At 65.2% G+C, this 19,985-nt stretch overlaps 2 protein-coding genes across 4 annotated transcripts in view; both read left to right on the top strand.

Annotated features, from left to right (window-relative positions):
- LOC138810990 (harmonin-binding protein USHBP1-like) overlaps positions 1-11,632 on the top strand; it is a 30,291-nt gene extending 18,659 nt beyond the window's left edge. The window contains exons 2-15 of one of the 2 annotated variants that reach the window (XM_069998444.1): positions 637-840; positions 3,458-3,505; positions 3,665-3,739; positions 3,827-3,975; positions 5,118-5,535; positions 6,352-6,477; positions 6,717-6,844; positions 6,933-7,073; positions 7,192-7,344; positions 8,254-8,503; positions 9,440-9,667; positions 10,474-10,553; positions 10,741-10,863; positions 11,357-11,632. In XM_069998444.1, the coding sequence (XP_069854545.1) occupies positions 3,686-3,739; positions 3,827-3,975; positions 5,118-5,535; positions 6,352-6,477; positions 6,717-6,844; positions 6,933-7,073; positions 7,192-7,344; positions 8,254-8,503; positions 9,440-9,667; positions 10,474-10,553; positions 10,741-10,863; positions 11,357-11,546 (2,040 nt within the window). In that variant the 5' untranslated portion in view covers positions 637-840; positions 3,458-3,505; positions 3,665-3,685 and the 3' untranslated portion in view covers positions 11,547-11,632. Of the gene's footprint in view, positions 1-636; positions 841-3,100; positions 3,189-3,457; positions 3,506-3,664; positions 3,740-3,826; positions 3,976-5,117; positions 5,536-6,351; positions 6,478-6,716; positions 6,845-6,932; positions 7,074-7,191; positions 7,345-8,253; positions 8,504-9,439; positions 9,668-10,473; positions 10,554-10,740; positions 10,864-11,356 lie in introns of those variants that run through there. The other variant, XM_069998443.1, reaches the window with a different exon arrangement.
- Positions 11,633-13,693: 2,061 nt separating this feature from the next.
- Positions 13,694-19,965, top strand: LOC138810993 (nuclear receptor subfamily 2 group F member 6). Of its 2 annotated transcripts, none has more exons than XM_069998450.1 (4): positions 13,694-14,576; positions 16,464-16,558; positions 18,619-19,179; positions 19,532-19,965. In XM_069998450.1, exons 1-4 carry the CDS (start codon positions 14,290-14,292, stop codon positions 19,810-19,812), a joined length of 1,224 nt encoding a protein of 407 aa, XP_069854551.1. In that variant the 5' UTR covers positions 13,694-14,289; the 3' UTR covers positions 19,813-19,965. The 2 variants fall into 2 exon arrangements, with proteins under 2 accessions (XP_069854551.1, XP_069854552.1); XM_069998451.1 differs by lacking the exon at positions 13,694-14,576 and adding an exon at positions 15,431-15,742.
- The last annotated feature ends 20 nt before the right edge of the window (positions 19,966-19,985 follow it).

The following is a 19,985-nucleotide window of genomic DNA, read 5'->3' as shown; positions in this document are numbered from 1 at the left end:
GCAAGGCTCATGCCTGTAATTCTGAGATTACAGCTGAGATCTGAGGATTGTGGTTCAAAGCCAGCCTAGACAGGAAAATCCATGATCCTTTCCACCAAAAAAGTTCAAAGTAGAGCTGTGGCTTAAGTAGTAGAGAGCTAGCTTTGAGCAGAAATACAGACAGTGCCCAGGCCCTGAGTTCCAGCCCCAAGATCTGCATAGCTGACAGGCATGAACCACCAGCGCCCAGGTTGGAGTTTTATATTTCCTTGGTTTCAGATCACATTTGACCTCAGGTAACTGAAATCTTAGGAAGCCATTTCCAGTAAGGAGACAGATGCCCTGTAAACTTAAACTGCCCAACACAAAGATCTACAAATGTAAAAATATTCAGGAAGCCAGGCGCTGGTGGCTCACGCCTGTCATCCTAGCTACACTGGAGGCTGAGATCTGAGGATCACTGTTCAAAGCAAAGCCAGCCCAGGCAGGAAAGTCCATGAGACTCTGATCTCGAATGAACCACCAGAAAACCGGCAGTGGCGCTGTGGCTGAAGGGGTAGAGCGCTTGCCTTGAGCTGAAGAGCTGAGGGACAGCGCCCAGGCTGAGAGATTTAGTGGTATTAAAGATATCTGCATTCTGTGCTTTTTCCCTGTCAGATTCTGCAGCATTCTGTATCAGCAAGCAGTCGATGAAGTCACAGGAGCTGCTGGTGCTTGTGTTTCATGAAGAAAATCCACCCTGGCAAGAGTTCACCAGCCACAGCCTGAAATGCTGTGTGGGAACAGGTTCAGATCCCACCCTTGGCAAGACCTGCCCAGTCTCCAGTGCCGAGAGAGAATTCACTCACACCCTGCCCACCGGTCAGCTGGGGTCAGGCGTGGGCTGGAGATCCCCCTCCCCCCACGGCTTAAGGGTTCAGATCTGGGGTTTTCAACTGTCCTAATACCCAATCCATTAGATGAAATGTTCCTTTGCCTATTATTTCCTCTTTGTCAGATGTGAAACAGTCAACCAGAAGAGAGCTGCACACTGTTTCCAGTCATTGTACCTTTAAGAACAACAGCTTTAATCTTCCCCCACATCCAGCCGGGCGCCAGTGACTCATGCCTGTAATCCTAGCTATTCAGGAGGCTGAGATCTGTGGGATGTGGTTTCAAGCCAGCCTGGGCAGGAAAACCCCTGAGTCTCCTCTCTCTAGTTAACCAGTAAAATGCCAGGAGAGCAGTGGGGACTCTCCTGCAGAGTGCTAGCCTGGAGCAAAACGCTTGGGGACAGTGCCCAGGCCCTAAATTCCAGCCCCAGTACTGGCCCAAAACAAAACAAACCTCCCGACGTGAAAGTGCTGTGTGTGCTTCCTGGCTGGCAGGCAGCCGGCTGCAGGGTCAGCTGCGCCCGGCCTGGGCCTGCGCCCCTGTGGGCAGCGGGCTCCTGTGTGCGAGATCTCCCCGTCCTGTGTTTGCCACCCTGGGATCTCAGCCTCCTGAGTAGCTAGGATTGCCGGAGCTCCGGGACTGGGCTCACAGGACGTGGCCCGTGGGGCTGCCACGTCGCCCAGCCCCAGCAGAGGGCGCGCGCGTGCGGGGGCCGGGCTTGGCCTTAGGCCCCGGCTTGCACTCCGGGCTCGCACCGGCAGGGGGTGGGCGAGGACGGCTGACTCGCCAGGCCAGGCCAGGGGCTGGGGCTGCTCCCGGTCTGAAAAAGGAGCAGAAGCTGGGGCTAAGAGGTGCCGCCTGCAAACACAGATAGGCCCTCTGGGGGATGGTGGGAGGGGGGCTGCCACCCAATTCCAGATATCAAAGGTACCTGTCATCTCAAATCAGTCGTGATCACAAAAACAGACCCCAAAAGAGGCGTTGAAATCCACCAGTAGCCGAGCCCCGTGGCTCACACCTGTAATCCTAGCTTACTCAGGAAACTGAGATGGATCAAAGCCAGCCAGGGCAGGAAAGTTCCTAAGACTCATCACCAATTAACCGGAGGAAGTAGAGCGGCTATGGCTCATGTGATCAAAGTGCTGATCCTGGGTACAAAGCTCAGGGACAGCACCCAGGCCCTGAGTTCAAGCCCCATGACTGACGAGAGAAAGAAAGAAAGAACCAAAGAACGAAAGAAAGAAAAGTTCACCTATCTATCTCCAAAATCCCACAGGCTCCCAAACCAGCAAAACCAGATTTGGTGATTTGAAACCAAGCTGATCATGGGTTATAGTTCTCCTGGGCAGGTGGTTCTTGTTTTGCAATGTGGAGGACTGAACCCTGAGCCGGTCTGTGCACATGTTTGGCAGGTGGATCCCCATCGGAGCCAGACCTCCACCCCAATTTATGTGTTCTCTCTCAGATACTGCCCTCCAACTCCTAAGTTTCCCAAGTAGCTGAGAATTGACACATGCAAGGCTCCCTCCCAATTTACCAGGCCAGTGGCAATCACCTTTAATCCCAGCGCTCACTGGAGAGGCTGACACGGACAGATGGAGATTTAGAGGACAGCCAGGTTCACCAGCCAGACTGTTTAAAAAGAAAATAAAACCTGTCTGTGCCCTTCTTATAGCACTATACACAGAGGCTTCATTAATAATCAGTGTATAATAATGGCTTAACTGATAATAAACCACATCAGAAGGAAAGGGAACTACAGGATGGTGATTCTCCACATGTAAAAGAAGTGGAGAATTTACCTATTTTTATTTTTCAAATATTTGGGTTGATACCAGAGCTTGAACTCAAGACCTTTTGTGCTCACTTGGATTTTTCGTTCGAGGCTGGCACAGCTATGGCTTTTGCCACAGCTCCACTTCCAACTCTTTGGTGGTTCACTGGAGATAACAGTCTCCCAGACATTCCTGCCCAGGGCTGGCTTTAAACTGTGATCCTCAGATCTCAGCCTCCTGAGCAGCTGGGATTACAGGTGTGAGCCACCAGCACCTAGTGAAAGGCTGTTATGTCTAGAGGTGGATCTGTGTGTGAGCGTGCATATGCGTGTGAGCGCATATTCACACACCCAGTGTGTGTTGTTTCTTCCCTCCCACCCCAGGAAGCTCTGTCCTAGAGGAGGAAACCGCACAATAACAAGTCATGTGACCAGGGTAGGGGGCTTCCTGTTTTCCAGCCCCTCCCTGGCCAGCCTTAGGCCACCCAGATCTGAGTAGGCAGTGGCCAGCCACAACCCAGGAGCTCGGGCCTCTGACTTGAGTGTCCCCAGGGAAACAGAGGTAGAGGGGGCTGAGGGGCAAACCCCACAGCTGGAGGCTCTAAATCCAGCAGAACCTTGGGGAGGGATGGGCGATTCTTGGAGTCCCCATCCCAAGGCCGGCTAGATGAGAAGGGGAGACGAAAAACACGAGAAGATAAACCATGAGCTATGGTGGCCACACCTGTAGTCCCAGCACTTGGGAAGTTGAAGCAGGAGGATCATGGGTTTCCAGCCAGCCTGGGCTATAGAACAAGGCCTCTGATTTTTGTTTTGTTGTGTTTTTTAAAGGAAGGAAAAACCAAAAGGCAGAACAAGGGAAGAAGGGAGAAGGGAAAGGTGGGTCAAATCGGATGGATAATGAGCGGCGTGTCCCGGGAACCATTCAAGCAGCAAGTGGACACCGGTCACCTCCAGAGCTCCCTCCCAGGCCCTGAGCCACAGAGGGGAAGTTGAGGCACCAGAGGCAGGAGCTGAGCCCCCACTGTGTCTTGCCAGGACAAGAGTTTCTGGACAGGAATGAGTGTCCGAGCCACGCGGCCCCGAAGCCGGCGAGGGAGACCAACTCCACCGGTGAGTGCCCCCCTACCCCCCACCGCCCCGCCACCCCCAGCCCCAGGAGCACAGGCCCCCACAGAGCTCAGCCCTGATCCCTTGCAGGGTGAACTCGATCCTGTGGCTGAGAGCTCAGAGGAAGCCGAAGCGGCAGGCAGCAACACCGGGCTCAGCGCAGGCGCAGTACGGGAGGAAGCCAGGCCGCAGCTGCTGGAGCCCAGGGCCGAGGCCAGCGACCAGGGGCTGGGGGACGGGTGAGCCCGGCCTAGATGGTGCCCTCTGCCCGGCCCGGTGCATCTCAGCCATCCACAATCCTGCCAGTGGCCCTGCCCGGCTCCCGCTGCGAATTGGCTGAAGCGTTTCTCTTTTTTTTTAGAAAAAATTATGTATTGGTAATAGGTGTGAGCGCATGGCCTTGGCCTTGCTGAGTGAGTGCTTTATACTTCAGCCAGGCCCGGCCCTGTGTGTGTGTGCGTGCGTGTGCGTGTGCGTGTGTGCATGTGCACGCACACACGCTTGAACTCAGGGCCTGAGCTTCTTTTGCTCAAGGCTAGCACCCTACCACTGGAGCCACGGTGCCACTTTGGCCTTTTCTGGGTGTGTGGTGCTGAGGAATCGAACCCCGGGCTTCATGCTTGCTGGGGAGCGCTCTCCACGGGGCCACCTTCCCAGCCTCCCCCGTCCTCCTCTCGTGCTTCGTATGTGGCTGGTGAAGGTGTGCACCATGGTGCCTGTCCCCCCGCCCCCCACACCATTTTTTCCTATTTGGAGACAGGCGCTCACCATTGATTTCAGGCTAGCCTTGAACTCATGGTCACATGGGAATTGAGCCTGAGATTCTCCAGCTCAGCCTTGAGTGCTGGAATACAGGCATGTGTCACCACTCTGCGCTCCTGTATGGCCTTACGACTTTGTACAATGACCAGGTGCTGGTGGCTCCCACCTGTCATCCCAGCTGCTCAGGAAGCTGAGATCAAAGCCAGCCTGGGCAGGAACGTCCTTGAGACTCTTCATCTCCAAGCAACCACCCTAAAAGTCAGAAGTGATGCTGTGGCTCAAGTGGTAGAATGCCAGCCTTGAGCACCACAGCTCAGAGACTGTGCCTGGCCCTAGAGTTCACATAGTTGAATTCTGTAGCCTTGGCCTCGACCCAGGGTCCTCCACATGGAGTCTGGCTACTGCCACTTCCAGAACTTTCTATGACTCTTCACCAGGCCTCTGCCCAACTCCTCATTTTTCCCCAACAGAACATTGGGTCCAGCCTCCTCCCCAGCCTCCTAGGGTCCCCTTGGGGCGCCCCAGGGCCTGACGGCCCCCCCTTCCCCCCCCCCACGGCACCCAGGCCCGCACCCAGCAGCCTTGGTGGCAGGCCTGGCTCAGGCCTTGGTTTTCACAGGGCTGATGGGGACCTGGATGGAGACGCTGGCAGGGTGCCACGCCCTGAGGGACCCCAGGAGCCCCCAGCCCCAGCTCAGCAGCCCCCCGAGGCGGATCCAGCAGATGGGGGAGCCGAGCCCACCGAGATGGGGGCCCCCGATGTGTTTCACACCCTCCAGCAAGCGCTGAGCTCCCTGGAGGCAGCGGCGGCTGCCTGGCGGTGCCGCCCGAGCCCCACGAGCCCCCCGCCAGAGGGTGCGGGTCCCAGCCCCGCGGCCGGGACGCCGGGGTGCAGCGCAGGCCAGCGGGAGGTGGCGCGGCTCTCCGAGAGCAACACCTGGCTGCGGCTCGCCCTGGACACGCGCGAGGCCGAGCTGCTGCGCACACGCACCGCCCTGCGCGCCTTCCAGGCCGAGAAGGAGACCCTGCACCAACAGGTGAGCCGCCGCGGGGGGGGGGGGACAGCGGAGGGGGGGACCCCAAGCGGAGGAAGGGGGGTTTTTGGTGGGTCGTGGCTGGACTCTGGGCCTGGCGCTGTCCCTCAGCTCCTCAGCTCAGGGCAAGCGCTCTACCACTTGAGCCACAGCACCACTTCTGATTTTCTGGTGGTTTATTGGAGATCAGAGTCTCATGCACTTTCCTGCCTGGGCTGGCTTTGAACCTCGATCCTCAGATTTCAGTCTCCTGAGTAGCGAGGATTATAGGTGCCCAGCTAGGTGAATCATTTTGTTTGTTGGTGTATTCATTCAATGAACTTCCAAGTGTGGTGGCTCACGCCTGTAATCCCAGCACTTGGGAGGCTGAGGTAGGAGGATGGCCAGTTTGAGGTCAGCCTGGACTATTTAGCAAGAGCCTGCCTCAAAAAACAAAAACAAAACAAACAAAAAAAACAGTCTGGCACTGGCGACTCACACCTGCAATTCTAGCTACTCAGGAGGCTGAGATTGGAGGGTCATGGTTCAAAGCCAGCCCAGGCAGATAAGTCCATGAGACTCTTATTTCCAATAAACCACCAGCAAACCAGAAGTGGCTCTGTGGCTCAAGTGGTAGAGCACCAGTCTTGAGCTGAAGAGCTGAGGGACAGCGCCCAGGCCCAGAGTTCAAGCCCCACGACCAACAACAACATAAGAGCAAAGAAAGCCACAGAGCTCCTAGCCTTCCAGCTGGGGCTCTAGCTGCAAATGTAGGAGTCTGATGGGGGGGTGGGGTGGGGTGTGTGGAGCCCCAGCCTGAAAACTCCACACACCTTCCAGGTCCAGGAGCTGCAGGAGACCCTGAGGAGGGCGCGGTCCTCCCCGCCCCGGTCTCCCGGCCTTGGCGGAGGCCCAGGCAGTGACTCCAGCAGCTCGGGGGCCGACACGGAGCCCTGGGGTGCTCGGGTGAGTTCAAAGCCATCCTGGGCAGAAAAGTCCCCATGAGACACTTATCTGTAATGAACCGCTCAAAAAGCAGAAGTAGAGCTGTGGCTCAAGTGGTAGAGCACCAGCCTTGAGCAAAAGAGCTCAGGGACAGTGCCCCAGCCCCGAGTTCAAACCCCACGACTGACAAAAATAAAACAACTCGTGAGTTCATATTGTGGGTGACAAATTGAGTAAATGAAGTCACCCCTTCCTGGCAGGACTCCTCCTCGGTATCCCCCCTGCTCCGGCTGCGTGATTCCAGCTCCCAGATCCTCGGGCCTGTGTCCATGCCGGTCTGTGGGCCCGTGGAGAAGTTTCTGGAAGGCCGGGTGGAGCAGCTGCATGGGTGAGAGCCTGGTGTCTGCCGGCCTGGCGGCAGCCATGACTTGCAAACCTGTCCCTCCCTCCACGCCTCTGTTTCTCTCTTGGGCCAGGAACATGGAGAAGCTGAAGTGCTTCAACCGGCTGCTGCTGGCGGCGCTGCGGGGCTGCAAGGGCCGCTGCGAGGAGCTCAGCCTGCAGGCGGGGCGGCGCGCGGCGGCGGCCACGGCGCTGGGCCTGGCGCTGCACTACAGGTCCCCTGCTGCACCTGTGACCTCGGTGCTGGGGGAGGGGGGAAAAAGGGGGCTTCCCCCCCCCCCCCCGCTTCTAGCAAGATGGGGCTGGCTTCCTGATGCTCTCCGTGTCCCGCAGTGAGAGCTGCGAGGCGGCCTACGGGGCCCTGCTGGCGCTGCGAGAGGCCGACCCTGCCCGGGGGACCCCGAGACCCAGAGCTGACCTGCAGCGGGCTGCGGAGGAGGCAGGCAGGCTGCTGGCGGCCGTGGACGGAGGGACACCCCCGCACAGGTAACCCCGGGACACCCAAGAAGGGTAGTGAGCCAGGCGCGGTCACGCCTGGCGTCCCAGCCACTCAGGAGGCTGAGATCTGAGGATTGAGGTTCAAAGCCAGCCTGGGCAGCCAAGTCCCTGAGACTATGATCTCCAATGAACCACCAAAAAGCTGGAGGTGGAGCTGAGGCTTAAGGGAAAAAGGTCAGGGATAGTGCCCAGGCTGAGTTGAAGCCCCAGTACACACACACACGCGCACACACACGCGCACACACACACACACGCACACACACACACGCACACATACGCACACGCACACACACATGCCAACCTCACCAAGCCAGTTCTCAGCACCACCTGGCCTTCGTTCATGCCAGCACATGCCAGCCAGCCCCAAGGTCAGCCTTGTTGAGTAACCACAGGTCAACTCCAGTTAGACTTGGTGCCAAAGGACCGCGTGGGGCTCAGAGCTGCCCTGCTGAGCAGGGTGATGCCAAACCCAGCACGTGGCCAGCCCTGAATGCCCATGCCATTGCCACAACTTGTCTTCTGGGTCACTGTAGGTCTTTTTGTTTTTTTCTTAGTACCAGTCCCGGGTCTTGAACTCAGGGCCTAGGCACTGTCCCTTGGCTCGTTTTCACTCAGTGCTGATGCTCTCCCCCATTTGAGCCCCAGCTCTATTATTTTCAGCTTTTTGATGATAAGAGTCTCATAGACTTCCCTGGCTGGTTTTGAACCACGATCCTCTATCTCAGCCTTCTGAGTAGCTGGGATGACAGGCGTGTGCCCCAGCGCCTGGCTGGCCTGATGTGTGCTGGTCCCCCCTGGGGCTGGCACGCTGGGTGGCTGTGCTCACTGAGGGTGGGCCACAGCCCGGTGGGGACAAGGGTCCCCAGCGCCATGCGGGGCGTCTCCTGCCTCCCGCAGCCCCGAGGGCAGCAGTGTGGATAAGCCCAGGCCACAGGAAGTCGCCACCCAGCTCCAAGCCCATATCCAGCGGCTTCAGGAGCGCCGGGCCCTCCTGAAGATCCCCCCCGAGCCCAGCCCCTCCGCGGCAGCGAGGCTCACCGCGCCCCATGGTGAAGCCATGGTGCAGGCCATTCTGGAAACCCAGCCCGGCCCGGCTCTGCCCCAGCTGGAGAAGACCCAGATCCAACGGGGCTTGATGGCCACGCGGGTAGGAACAGGCGAATGGTGCCGGTCCTTCTTAGAGAGACAGAATGTGAGAAATGTGTCTAGTGGCCCAGGAGAAGGAAGGAATTCTGCCTTACTGGGGGGTGGGGAGGGGTTCTTGGAGTTGTGAGGGATGAATAGGAGTTTGTTGTCTGGGGTCCAATTTCTTATTCCACTATGAACCTGCCTTTCCCTGATGCCCTTCCCATTGGAAGAGATGAGGGTGGGAGTGTGAACGGGGTTTGTAGCATGGCTTGAATGGTTCGAGGGGCCGCTCAGTGGCAGGGGGCCAGTCTGTGCCTGAGACCCTGTGTTCAGTTTTTTTTTATGTCAGTTGTGGGGCTTGAACTCTGGGCCTGGGTGCTGTCCCTCAGTTCTTCAACAAGGTGAGCGCTCTACCACTTGAGCCACAGCGCCACTTCCGGTTTTCTGGTGGTTCATTGGATCAGAGTCTCTAGGACTTTGCTTCCCAGGCTGGCTTTGAACCATGATCCTCAGCTCTCAGCCTCCTGAGAAGCTAGGATGACAAGCGTGAGCCACCAGTGCTGGGCTGTGTTCACTGTTTTAACACTGCAATCAATCAATCGATAGACAAGAAGATGAAAAGAGAAAAGAAAAAAGAAGGCGGAAAAAAAGCAGAGGTGCGGGTCAGGCCTCGTCATCGCAGTGTCTGGGAGGCAGAGGCAGGAGGAGCCTGCGCTCCCGGCTGGCCCGAGGGACGCGCCCAGCCCGGATTCAAGCCCCAGGACCGCCCCCCCAAAAAACGAAAAGTCTGAGGTTCTGAAATCTGAGACGATCTAGAAGCGTCCATAGACCTTGTCTAATACAATGCGCTTCCCGGGGCTGTTGCTCTAGGGGGGAGGTCACAGTGAAGGTCAGCGATCTTGTGTGGCCCCAGTGGGACCTTCTGGGGACTCAGTTTCCCCCCTTATCCCCACAGGAGACCCTGGCTGATCTGATGCTGCAGCTTCAGCTGGTGCGCAGGGAGAAGCGGGGCCTGGAGCTGCGGGAGGCGGCGCTGCGGGCCCAGGGCCCCGCCCACGTGCTGCTGCTGGAGCAGCTGCAGTGGGAGCGCGCACAGCTCGCACCCGCGCCCCACGCGGGCGGAGGCAGCGGCGGAGGCAGCAGCGGGCAAGGGAGCAGCGAGGAGGATGAGGCCTGGCCACAGGTGAGCAGCCAGTCCCGGCGCCCCGCCCACAGCACCTGCTTCACCATGCAGTCCTAGCTGTGGCTCCGCCCACGCCACGCCCATCCCACTTGACTCCGCCCACCGGAGGCCTGTCCCTTAGGGTGCCCCGCCCACCGGGTGCCCCGCCCCTGAGATGCCCCGCCCACAAGCCCCACCATACAGCGCCTGGTTCACCACGTTCCTCCGTCTGTGGCCCCGCCCACTACACCCCCCATGCCATGCCTGTCCCTTAGGGCACCAGGCCCGCGGGAAGTCCCGCCCGGAGCACCCCGCCCCCTTTGGCCTCGCCCTCCGGGTCCCAGGCTCCGGGTAGCCTGGGCTGCCAGCTGAAGGGTGAAGGTCAAGTCTCTGTTTCCTGTCCTTGGGGTTCCAGCGCCTTCCACCTTTCCTTGCCGCACCCCGCCCGGCCTTGGTCCATAGTTTGTCACTGTCACCCCGAGCCAGGCTGGCCTCCCCGGCACTGCTTCCTGCGTGAGCGTCCACGGGGTTGCAGGCGTGCGCTGCCGTGCCCAGCCTCTCCGGCCTCACCGACGCGGCCACCCACCAGCTTCTCGGGGTCTCTGTCCACGCAGTGTCCAACCCGATCGCCAGTCACTTCCCTGGCCACGTCCCCAGCCCGAATTCACCTCCTCCTGGAAGCCCCCTGGCCGTCTGCGGCGGGCCCCCGGCTCTCCCTTGTGGGGAACTGACTGCTGTGTCAGGCTCTTCTCAGACTGAGGGCAGGGCTCCATGCAGCATCCTGACGTCCGGCTGCGGCTCTCGCCTCCCTTGCTGTGTCCCCGCAGGGTCTCCCTGCCCTCCCGGGGGAGGAGGAAGGTCGGGACCCAGAGAAGTTGTCCCAGGAACTGGCTGCATCCCTCGCTAGGTTTGTATCTGAGGCCCAGCAGGGGAGGGTGAGGTGGGGTGGGGTGCGGTCTGGGGGGCCATGCCAGAGGCCAAGGACCACTGCGTCCGGCTGAGACCAAGGTGGGCGCCCCAGGAAGCACCGTGGGCAGGTGGGCGGAGGACAGGAGCGGACTAGCAGTGCTGGAAGCCTCCCCACCCGACCCCAGGTCCCTGGGCCTCCGGCAGCAGCTGCAGTCCCTCCGGGAGCGCCTGGAGCAGATGGCCCGCAGGGGCCGAGCCAGCCGCGCTCGGAGCGCTGAGCTGCACCGAGACCTGTGCCGAGCTCACAGGTAAGGGGCCAGAGGCCTTGGCCCCGGGGTTGCTCCCTCAGCTCCCTGGGGCTCAGGGGCTGGGGGCAGTAGCTCCCCCTGCCTGGGAGGTGGGGATGGAGAGGATGGTGGTTATGCTGACCAGTAAATAACACCAGTCTGGTAGTGCATGCCTGTAACTCCAGCTGGGATGGGGCAGCAGCCCAGTCAGAGGCCAGCCTTTGGGGGAATAAACAGAAAACTTCTAGAAAGATAAAAGCAAGCAAAAAATAAGGGAGGGGTGCTAGGGCATGACTCCAGTAGTGTTTAACAGCGGCCTAACAAGCAGATTCAAACCCTAGTACGTGCTCCCCCCTGCCCACCCCCTCCCCCCAAAAGGCAAGCCCCGGGTCCCACTCAGCTGTGATGCAAGTGTCCCAGCAGGGCCTGGTCCCCAATGCCTTGTCGTCTGGGAAGTGGGGTCTGTGGCCCCTTCTCTGGGGGGCAGAGTCTAGCTCAGCCACTCACCCCACAGCGCCCTGGTCCTGGCCTTCCGCGGGGCCCACCGGAAGCAGGAAGAGCAACGCCGGAAGCTGGAGCAGCAGCTGGCCCTGCTGGAGGCCCGGCAGGCAGACGAGCTGGCCAGGCTGGAGGCCACGGCCCGGGGCCTGGCGGGGCCCCGGCCTCCCCGCCCCCCGCCCCCGATGGGGGAGACCCTTCTGTAGCCGCCCCCCCAGGCCAGGCTGGCTCCCACCATAAACTGCCCGCCACTGAGCCTTTGTTCCTGTGCAGTGATTTGGTGTGCGCAGTGACAAACCCCGTGGGGAATAAACTTGACCTCCCAGCGAGGTCAGGGCAGCGCAGCTGGGCCAAGGGGGCCGGGACGCCCCGCTGGGCCTGGGGGGAGGGGGCAGGGACGCCCCATCTGGGGCTCCTGGGAAGTCAGGGAGGCTGAAGTAGCCGGGTCAGGGCTGGGGAGACATGGGGGGGTGCCACGGGCCCTGCCCAGAGAGGCTGCCCGGGCCGGCTCACAGACAGGGTACCCCAGAACCACAAGGGCGGCTGAGGCCCTGTGGCCTGAGCCCCGGTGCTGGATCCCTGGGTGGGGGTGGGGGATGGCTCTGGGACTTGGGGGTTTGTCCTTTCTTTCTCCCTGTGTTTTGTCTTTGCGTCCTGGGTCCCGGGGCTTGACCTGCTCTGTCGCCCGTGGTTTTGCTTTTCTCGGGTGGAGCAGCCCCTTCAGTGCTGGTTCAGAGCTGCGTCTCAGGGAGCTTCCTGCCCTTGCTCGGCTTCAAACCAGGATCCTCATGCCTCAGCCTCCCCAGCGGCTGGGGTGACAGGCGTGAGCCTCACACTCAGGAGGCCTAGCACCTTGCGGGGTGAGGGCCCCCCAGTCTCAGCTGATGAGTGAAACAGGCCCGGCCGGCCTGAGAAGTTCAAGGCTCCTCCCTGCAGGTTCAGGCTGGAGGTGATTAGCATGCGATTTGCACAGGCCACACCCAGCCGCACCCTCCCCACAGCAGCCGACCCTGAGCAGAGCATCCAGAAGGTTCTGGGTCCCAGCACCCTGCGCCCAGCCCCAGAGGGCTCCCCGCCCCCTTGAACCCCGGCTTTACCGGGGAGCTTCTCCGAGGGCGGCTAGGCTTTGAAGACAGAGGGAAACTGAGGCAGGCACCTTGCGGGAGCCGAGGAGCTGACTTTGTTTCCCCGGAGCCCAGCGGGAGCTCGGCCCAGTCCCCCGGGGCTGCCTGGGGGCGGGGTCAGCGGACCCCCGGGGTCACCGGGGGGTGGGCGGGCAGGTTCCCAGGCCCCGGGCCGTTCCCACGGGCGGCCCCGCGGCAGATGGGCCCCGGCCCTTTGTCCCGGGTCTGCGGCTGCCGCAAGGTCAAATGTCACCGCGGGGCCGCGGGCAGGGGTCAAGGGGGCGGGGCGAGGGGTCGCGGGGCCCCGGCAGGGCCCGCCCCAGGCCGCACCCCGGTCCTCCCGCGGCCCACGCAGGCCCCGGCCCGCGACCCTGACCCTGACCTGCTCCCTCCCGGGGTGGCGTCACCGCCCGGGCCGCCGGCCTGGTCCCCGCGGCCACCGCGCCCGGGCCCGCGGGCTGGGGTGAAAGGTCGCCGGGACAGCCTGCCCCGCCCGGTTAAACGTTAACCCGCCTCGGCGTCGGGGGCCGGGGGAGGGGCGCACCGGGCGGCCGAGCCCGCCGCGGGGGGCGGACGCGGGGGGCGGACGCGGGGCTCGGGGAGGGGCCCCGCCGGGCCGGGCGGCCTTCTGGAAAAGCGAGCAAGCGCAATCCGCCGTGCCGCCGTGCGGGAGGCGGCCCGGGGGCGCGCGCGGTCCGGCGTGCACGCGCGTGTGCGTGCGCACGTGTCCGGGAGCGCCTGCGTGTCGCCCGCGGCGCAGGGGCGTGACCCCCGGGGGCACGCGTCCCCCCGTTCCTGCTTCCGCCGGGAGCGCGTGGGGAGGCGGATCGCGGGGCGCCGGGGCCCGAGGCCTCGCGGGGAGGTCGCGGCGACCGGGGGTCGCGGGGGCTCGGGCCGGGGCGGGGCGCCGCGGGGCGGGGCGGGGGGCCGGGCCTGCGGCCCCGGGCTCCGCCCCCGCCTCTCCCGCCGGCCCGGGCGCCGGGCGCCGCGCGCGGCCACCCATGTCCTTATAAGGGCGGCCGTCGCCGGGGCAACGAGCGCCCGCCCCCGGCCCCGCGCGCCCCCGCCCCGCCCCCGCCCCGCCCGCCGCCCGCCCGCCGCGCGGATGGAACGCGGTGTCAAACCGGCCGCAGCGCGAGGCCGGCGCGCGGGGTCGGCGGCGGCGGCGGCGGCGGCGGCGGCGGCGGCGGCGGGAGAGCGAGGCTCCGGCGCAGGCCCAGGCCGGGCGGGCGCGGCCGCGACGCGGGCGGCGGCTCGGGAGGCGCGGGGCCGCGGCCTACAGGCCCCGGAGCGGCCGCGGGTGCGGGGGGGGCGCCGGGGGGCGCGGGCTCCGGGCCCCGGCGCGCGTGCGCGCCGCCCCTCCCCCTCGCCGCGGGCGACCGCGCAACTTGCGGCCAAACTTTGCCCCCGCCCGGCCCCCAGCGCCCGGATGGCGCCCCGCTGACCGGCCGCGGCCCCGGGGCCAAGCCGGCGCCCGGCCAGCGGGCGCCCCCACCCCCCGCGCGCAGCCCGGGCCGGGCCATGGCCCAGGCCGGCGGGGCGCGGCACCTCGGGGCCCCCGGCCCCCGCCTCTAGCGCCCCCCGCCCCGCGCACGCGTGGGAAAGTTGGCCGGGAACCGGCCCGACCAGTTCCGCCCGGCTCCGCGGACCGGCCGCAGGAAGTTGCTGCAAAACTTTGTTTTCGGGGGGGGGGGTGCGGCGGGCGCCCCCCGAGCCGCGCCCGGCCCGGATGCGCGCGGGCTGAGGGCGCCCCGGGCCGCGAGGGGGGGGTTCCGGTGAGGCCGGCGCGGGGAGGGGGCGCCCCGGCGCCGCGCCCCCCGGGGCTATGGCCATGGTGACCGGCGGCTGGGGCGGCCCCGGCGGCGGCGGCGGCGCCAACGGCGTGGACAAGGCGGGCGGCTACCCGCGCGCGGCGGCCGAGGACGACTCGGCCTCGCCGCCCGGGGCGGCCAGCGACGCGGAGCCCGGCGACGAGGAGCGGCCCGGGCTGCAGGTGGACTGCGTGGTGTGCGGGGACAAGTCGAGCGGGAAGCACTACGGCGTCTTCACCTGCGAGGGCTGCAAGAGCTTCTTCAAGCGCAGCATCCGCCGCAACCTCAGCTACACCTGCCGGTGAGTGCGGCCGGCCCGCCGCCCCGCGCGGTCACCTTGGGCCGCCGCTGACCTTCCCGCGCCCCGCGCCCCGCGCCCGGGTCCCCCGCGGCCTCCGGCCCGCCCCGGCCCTCGCTCCGCCCCTCGCCGCCCCCCCTCCCCGGGGGCCGAGGGGTCCTGGCGGGCCGCGGGGTCCCCGCCCAGCCCCGGACGCCCCTCCCTCGCCGCGCGCCCCGGGGACTCGAGCGTGGAACTTGGACCCGGGCGCCCGCCGCGTCCCGGGCCATTGTCTGCGGCCGCGCGGATCGATACGGCGCGGCCTCGGGGTCAAATACCAGCTCCGGGCGGCGGCCGGGCGGGGCGGGCCGGGCTCCCGCGCCCGGGGCCCTGCGCGGGGCCGCGGCCCGGCCCGGGGGCGGCGGCGGGGGGGTCACCGCCCCGCTCGGGTCACCGGAAGCCGCCCCTGGAGCGCCCGCGAGGCCGCCGGAATTGACCGCACCCCCGCGCCGGCCCCGCAGGCCCGCCGGGCCCTGGAAAGTTTGGGGTCGCGCCGATGCGTTCGGAGGAGCGAGCCCGCGGGGGGGCCCGCGCCGGCCTCGGGGACCCGGGGGGCGGGGGCGGCGGGGCCTGCGGCCTCTGGAGGGCGGCGGGCGCCCCGCCCGGCCCCGGGGTGCCCAGGCCCCCTTTGTCCTCCCGGCTCCGGCCGGTCCCGGGCCAGCGCCGCGGACGGCTCCGTTTCCCAGATGCCCGGAACCGGGCCCCGGGCTGGGCGCCCCCGGAGCTGGGGCTCCGGCTTCCCGGGCGAGCTGGGGGCCGGGCCCCGCGCCTGCGGCCTGGGCCGGGCCCGCGGCGGCCACGTGTGGCGGGCCGCCCGGCCGCCGCCTCCCGTAACTGGGCCACCGGCCCTGGCCTCGTTCCGGCTCGCGGGCCGGGCCTTTGGGGCGGGCGGCCCGGGGTCGGGGCGCAGCAGGAAGGGCGTCGCTCGGACCTTCCCCACACCGGGCCCCGCCGCCGTGCGGGTCCGAAGGAGGAGAAGCCGGGCAGACGCGGCCCGGGGCTGACCCGGAAGCCGCGCGCGGTGCTGGGGAAGCCGGGCGGGAGCCCCGGGACCCGGGCCTCGAGGTCGCCTGGCGCCGCGGAGGCCAGAACTCCGGGCGGCGCCGTGGGCGACAGCCGTCCTAGCCGAGGTGACAGCCGCCCCCATTTCAGAGCTGGGGAAGTTGAGGCAGAGGCTGGGGGAGCACCCCCCAGGTCAGAGGACCCGGCCCCGGCCGGTTCCACGCCGCTGCCCAGGCCCTCCCCTCGCTGCTCCGGGCTTTGTTCCTGGACTTGGGGCCCCATCCTGGCCGGAACCCCAGCCCCGTCCCCGGACTCCCGGCTGGGCTGCGTGTTGGGGTCCCCAGGCCCAGTGCGTCCTGTGGAAGGTGTGTGTGGGGGGCATTCCAGGCTCCGAGCACCCTGCGCCACCGTGGCAGGATGCGCACACACGGGCCCGGGGCATCGGAACGCAGGGTCAGGTCTTCAGCCTGGGGCTGGCCAGGGAGGAGGAGGCCAGGAGCTCCCTCCATTTCCTCATTCCTTCCTTCCTTCTTAGCACCCCTGCTGTGACTCCCTAGACAAGTGGTATTCCCCATCCTCTGCTGGAAATGCCTTCTCCCCTCCCCCAACTCCTGTTCATCCTGCAAAACCCAGTTCCACTGTGTGCTCACAAACTGTCCCGTGGACTCATGCATCCAGCAGAGCTCACTCCCGTCGTCCTCCTTTGCACACCTGTCCCAGCCAAGGAGCTTGGGGGCAGAGGGGGGGAGCATGGACTCTGTCCTCCTCCCCCAGGTCCAGCCAGGGAGTGGAGGGGGAGAAGTGGGGGGGGGCAAGGATTTACAAAACCTGGTCTCTGTCCCTATCCAGGTCCAACCGGGACTGCCAGATCGACCAGCACCACCGGAACCAGTGCCAGTACTGCCGCCTTAAGAAGTGCTTCCGGGTGGGCATGCGGAAGGAGGGTGAGTCGGGCGGGGCCTGGCGCCGCTGACCTCACTACCTACCCGCAGGTCTAGCCCTGGGCAGCAGGGATCTGTTAGGTTCTGTGAGGGCCTCCTGGCTTGTGCCCAGGCCCCCGGCTCACCGGCCCCCAGCCCCGCACCGTGGTGACTCCTTCCCGGCAGGCATGTGTTTTCTTTTTTTTTTTCCTTTTTTTTGGGGTCCGGTCATGGGGCCTGAACTCTGGGCCTGGGTGCTGTCGCTCAGCTCTTCAGCTCAAGGCTAGAGCTCTACCACTTGAGCCACAGCACCACTTCCGGCTTTTTCTTTTTGCTTATGTGGTGCTGAGGAATCGAACCCAGGGCCTCATGCATGCAAGGCAAGCGCTCTACCACTGAGCCACCTTCCCAGCCCAGGGATGTGTTTTCTTACCTCCTGTGCTTGCTCTCCACCCTTCACCCCTGCTTTCCGTGTTTGCCCAGGGAGGAACTCAGGCAGATTAAGGCAAGAGGTGACGTGTGCTTTCTCCTGATCTTGGGCTGCCGGAGGTCCAGCCTCGGGCCCTGCCCAGGGGGCTGAGGGGACCCCGCATGTCGGGGCCTGGGCCCGGATCCTGCCATCTCTCCCTGACTTCCTGTGGAGGCCAGAGCTATCACAGGCCTTGGGAGGCCTGGGGCGGGTCCACCCCGTCCTGAGGTGTCCTGGGCCAGTCCGGCCTGTCTTCCCAGTGTCCAACCCGAGTCTCTTCTGCCTTAAAGATGGCTTCTTTTCAAGCCTGTATGCAAGAAGCTGCGAAAGGCTCCTTTTAAACAGCCAGGCAGGGTGGTACGTGCCTGTAATCCCAGGGTTGGAGGCTGAGGCAGGAGGACCACAGGTTCAAGGCCGTACACTACCAGCAAGCCTGTCTCAGACAAGACCGGCTCATGACACCTCTCCATTCCTTTACACTCGAGGGCAACTGTCTCACTGTCTCGTCCTGCCCCCCCCCCCCCCCCCCCCCCCCCCCCCCCCCGCAGACCTCACATCAGGGACTAGGCTCCAGGCTCGGAGTCCCGACTCGGCCTCTGCCAGGCTGCTCCCTGCCCGTCTTCAGATCTCAGCACGCCCCCGCCCCCCCCCCCCCCCCCGGGTTTGCTCAAACGTTTGCTTCTTATTTATTTATTTATTTTTTTGGTCAGTTGTGGGGCTTGAACTCTGGGCCTGGGCGCTGTCCCTCAGCTCTTCAGCTCAAGGCGAGCGCTCTGCCACTTGAGCTACAGTGCCACTTCCGGTTTTCTGGTGGTTTATTGGAGATAGGAGTCTCACGGACTCTCCTGCCCGGGCTGGCTTTGAACCGCGATCCTCAGATCTCAGCCTCCTGAGTAGCTGGGATGACAGGCGTGAGCCACCGGCATCTGGCTGCATCTCCCCTTTATTCACACCACACCCCTTGCCCATTTACTCCAGGCCCCCTGGGCTGGGTGCTCTTGTCCTTGCTTTGTCTGTGTCCTGGCCCTGGACCTGGCCCCTTACCTTTTTCCACTCAGAGCTGGCTCTCTACTACTTGAGCCGCAGCTCCACTTTGGGCTTTTTGGTGGTTTGAGTTGGCGATGGGACTTTGCTGCCTGGGCCGACTTTGAGCCTCAGTCCTCAGCTCTCCGCCTGCTGAGTAGCTGGGATGACAGGCGTGCGCCACCGCGTGCAGCCATAGCTCTGCTGAGGCACCTCTTTCACCCTTTGTGTATTCTACACAGAGAGGGAGGGAGGGAGGGAGCTCCTAACAAGCAGACTCGATCCTCGGCTGCTTAAACACCTCCTCCAACTCCTACCTCCTCCACCCCCGCATTGCCCCAAACCCGTGTGCCCAGTTTCAGCTTTTTTACGGGTGGGGAGACTGAGGCACAGAGGTCATGAGCAGGGCTGTGCACCGGTGGGAGAGCCAGGGGAGGGGCTTTGAGCTCCCCGGGTTGGTCGGAATGAGGAGAGCTGGGAATGAGGAGGGAGCAGTGGGCGCAAAGGTCCTGGGGTGGGCGCGGCTCGGCGGGGCTGGGGGGCTGGGGCTGGCCGCGGCCCCCGCCCCGCTGACGCCCCCCCTCTCCCGCAGCCGTGCAGCGCGGCCGCATCCCGCACTCGCTGCCGGGCGCGGCGGCGGCGGCGGGCGCGGCGGCCGGCAGCCCCCCGGGCGCGGCGCTGGCGGCGGGCGCGGCCGAGCTGTTCCCCGGGCAGCCGGTGTCGGAGCTGATCGCGCAGCTGCTGCGCGCCGAGCCGTACCCCGCGGCGGCCGGGCGCTTCGGCGCGGGCGGCGGCGCCGTGCTGGGCATCGACAACGTGTGCGAGCTGGCGGCGCGGCTGCTCTTCAGCACCGTGGAGTGGGCGCGCCACGCGCCCTTCTTCCCCGAGCTGCCCGTGGCCGACCAGGTGGCGCTGCTGCGCCTCAGCTGGAGCGAGCTCTTCGTGCTGAACGCGGCGCAGGCCGCGCTGCCGCTGCACACGGCGCCGCTGCTGGCCGCCGCGGGGCTGCACGCCGCGCCCATGGCCGCCGAGCGCGCCGTGGCCTTCATGGACCAGGTGCGCGCCTTCCAGGAGCAGGTGGACAAGCTGGGCCGCCTGCAGGTGGACTCGGCCGAGTACGGCTGCCTCAAGGCCATCGCGCTCTTCACGCCCGGTGAGTGGGGGGGGGGAGCCCCGCCCCGCCCCGCCCCCGACCGGCCCTTCCCCGGGCTCCCGGCGCCCCGCCCCCCGGATGAGGCCTCCCCGTCCTTTCCGGGGTCGCCGGGCCTGCCGCGCTACCGTATTCCCTCGACCCGAGGCGCTGCGCGTTCCGTGCTGGGGCCGGAGTCGCTCGCTCCCCGCGCCCATCCCTCGGGTGCGCAGCCCCTCCGAGCCCGCACACGGCGCCCACGGCCCTGCCCCTTCCCCCGGCTCACGCAGCCTCACGCGGGCCGGCCCCGCCCCTGACCGCAGCCCCGCCCCCGGGAGCCGACGCCCCGCCCCTGACCGCAGCCCCGCCCCCGCAGACGCCTGCGGCCTGTCGGACCCCGCGCACGTGGAGAGCCTGCAGGAGAAGGCGCAGGTGGCGCTGACCGAGTACGTGCGCGCCCAGTACCCGTCCCAGCCGCAGCGCTTCGGGCGGCTGCTGCTGCGCCTGCCGGCCCTGCGCGCCGTGCCCGCCGCGCTCATCTCGCAGCTCTTCTTCATGCGCCTGGTGGGCAAGACGCCCATCGAGACGCTCATCCGGGACATGCTGCTGTCGGGCAGCACCTTCAGCTGGCCCTACGGCGCGGGCTCGGCGCAGTGACGCGCCGCCCGGACTCGTTTTCTAAGGACTGTGAAGTGTTTGTCTTTTCTGTTTTCTAAATGATCTTCAAACCAAAAAGCCGGGCGCGGCCCCGGCGCCCGGACCCGGGACCCCGGGTCGGATCAAGCCAATAATAAAGCGTTTCCTACCCGCGCCGCCCGCTGGATCGCTCC

Source organism: Dipodomys merriami, unplaced genomic scaffold, assembly GCF_024711535.1.
Source record: "Dipodomys merriami isolate MVZ:Mamm:240054 unplaced genomic scaffold, mDipMer1.0.p SCAF_519, whole genome shotgun sequence".
In the NCBI taxonomy this organism is placed as follows: domain Eukaryota; kingdom Metazoa; phylum Chordata; class Mammalia; order Rodentia; family Heteromyidae; genus Dipodomys; species Dipodomys merriami.
The sequence above is the reverse complement of the archived record's forward strand: the minus strand, read 5'-3'. Positions and strand labels throughout refer to the sequence as shown.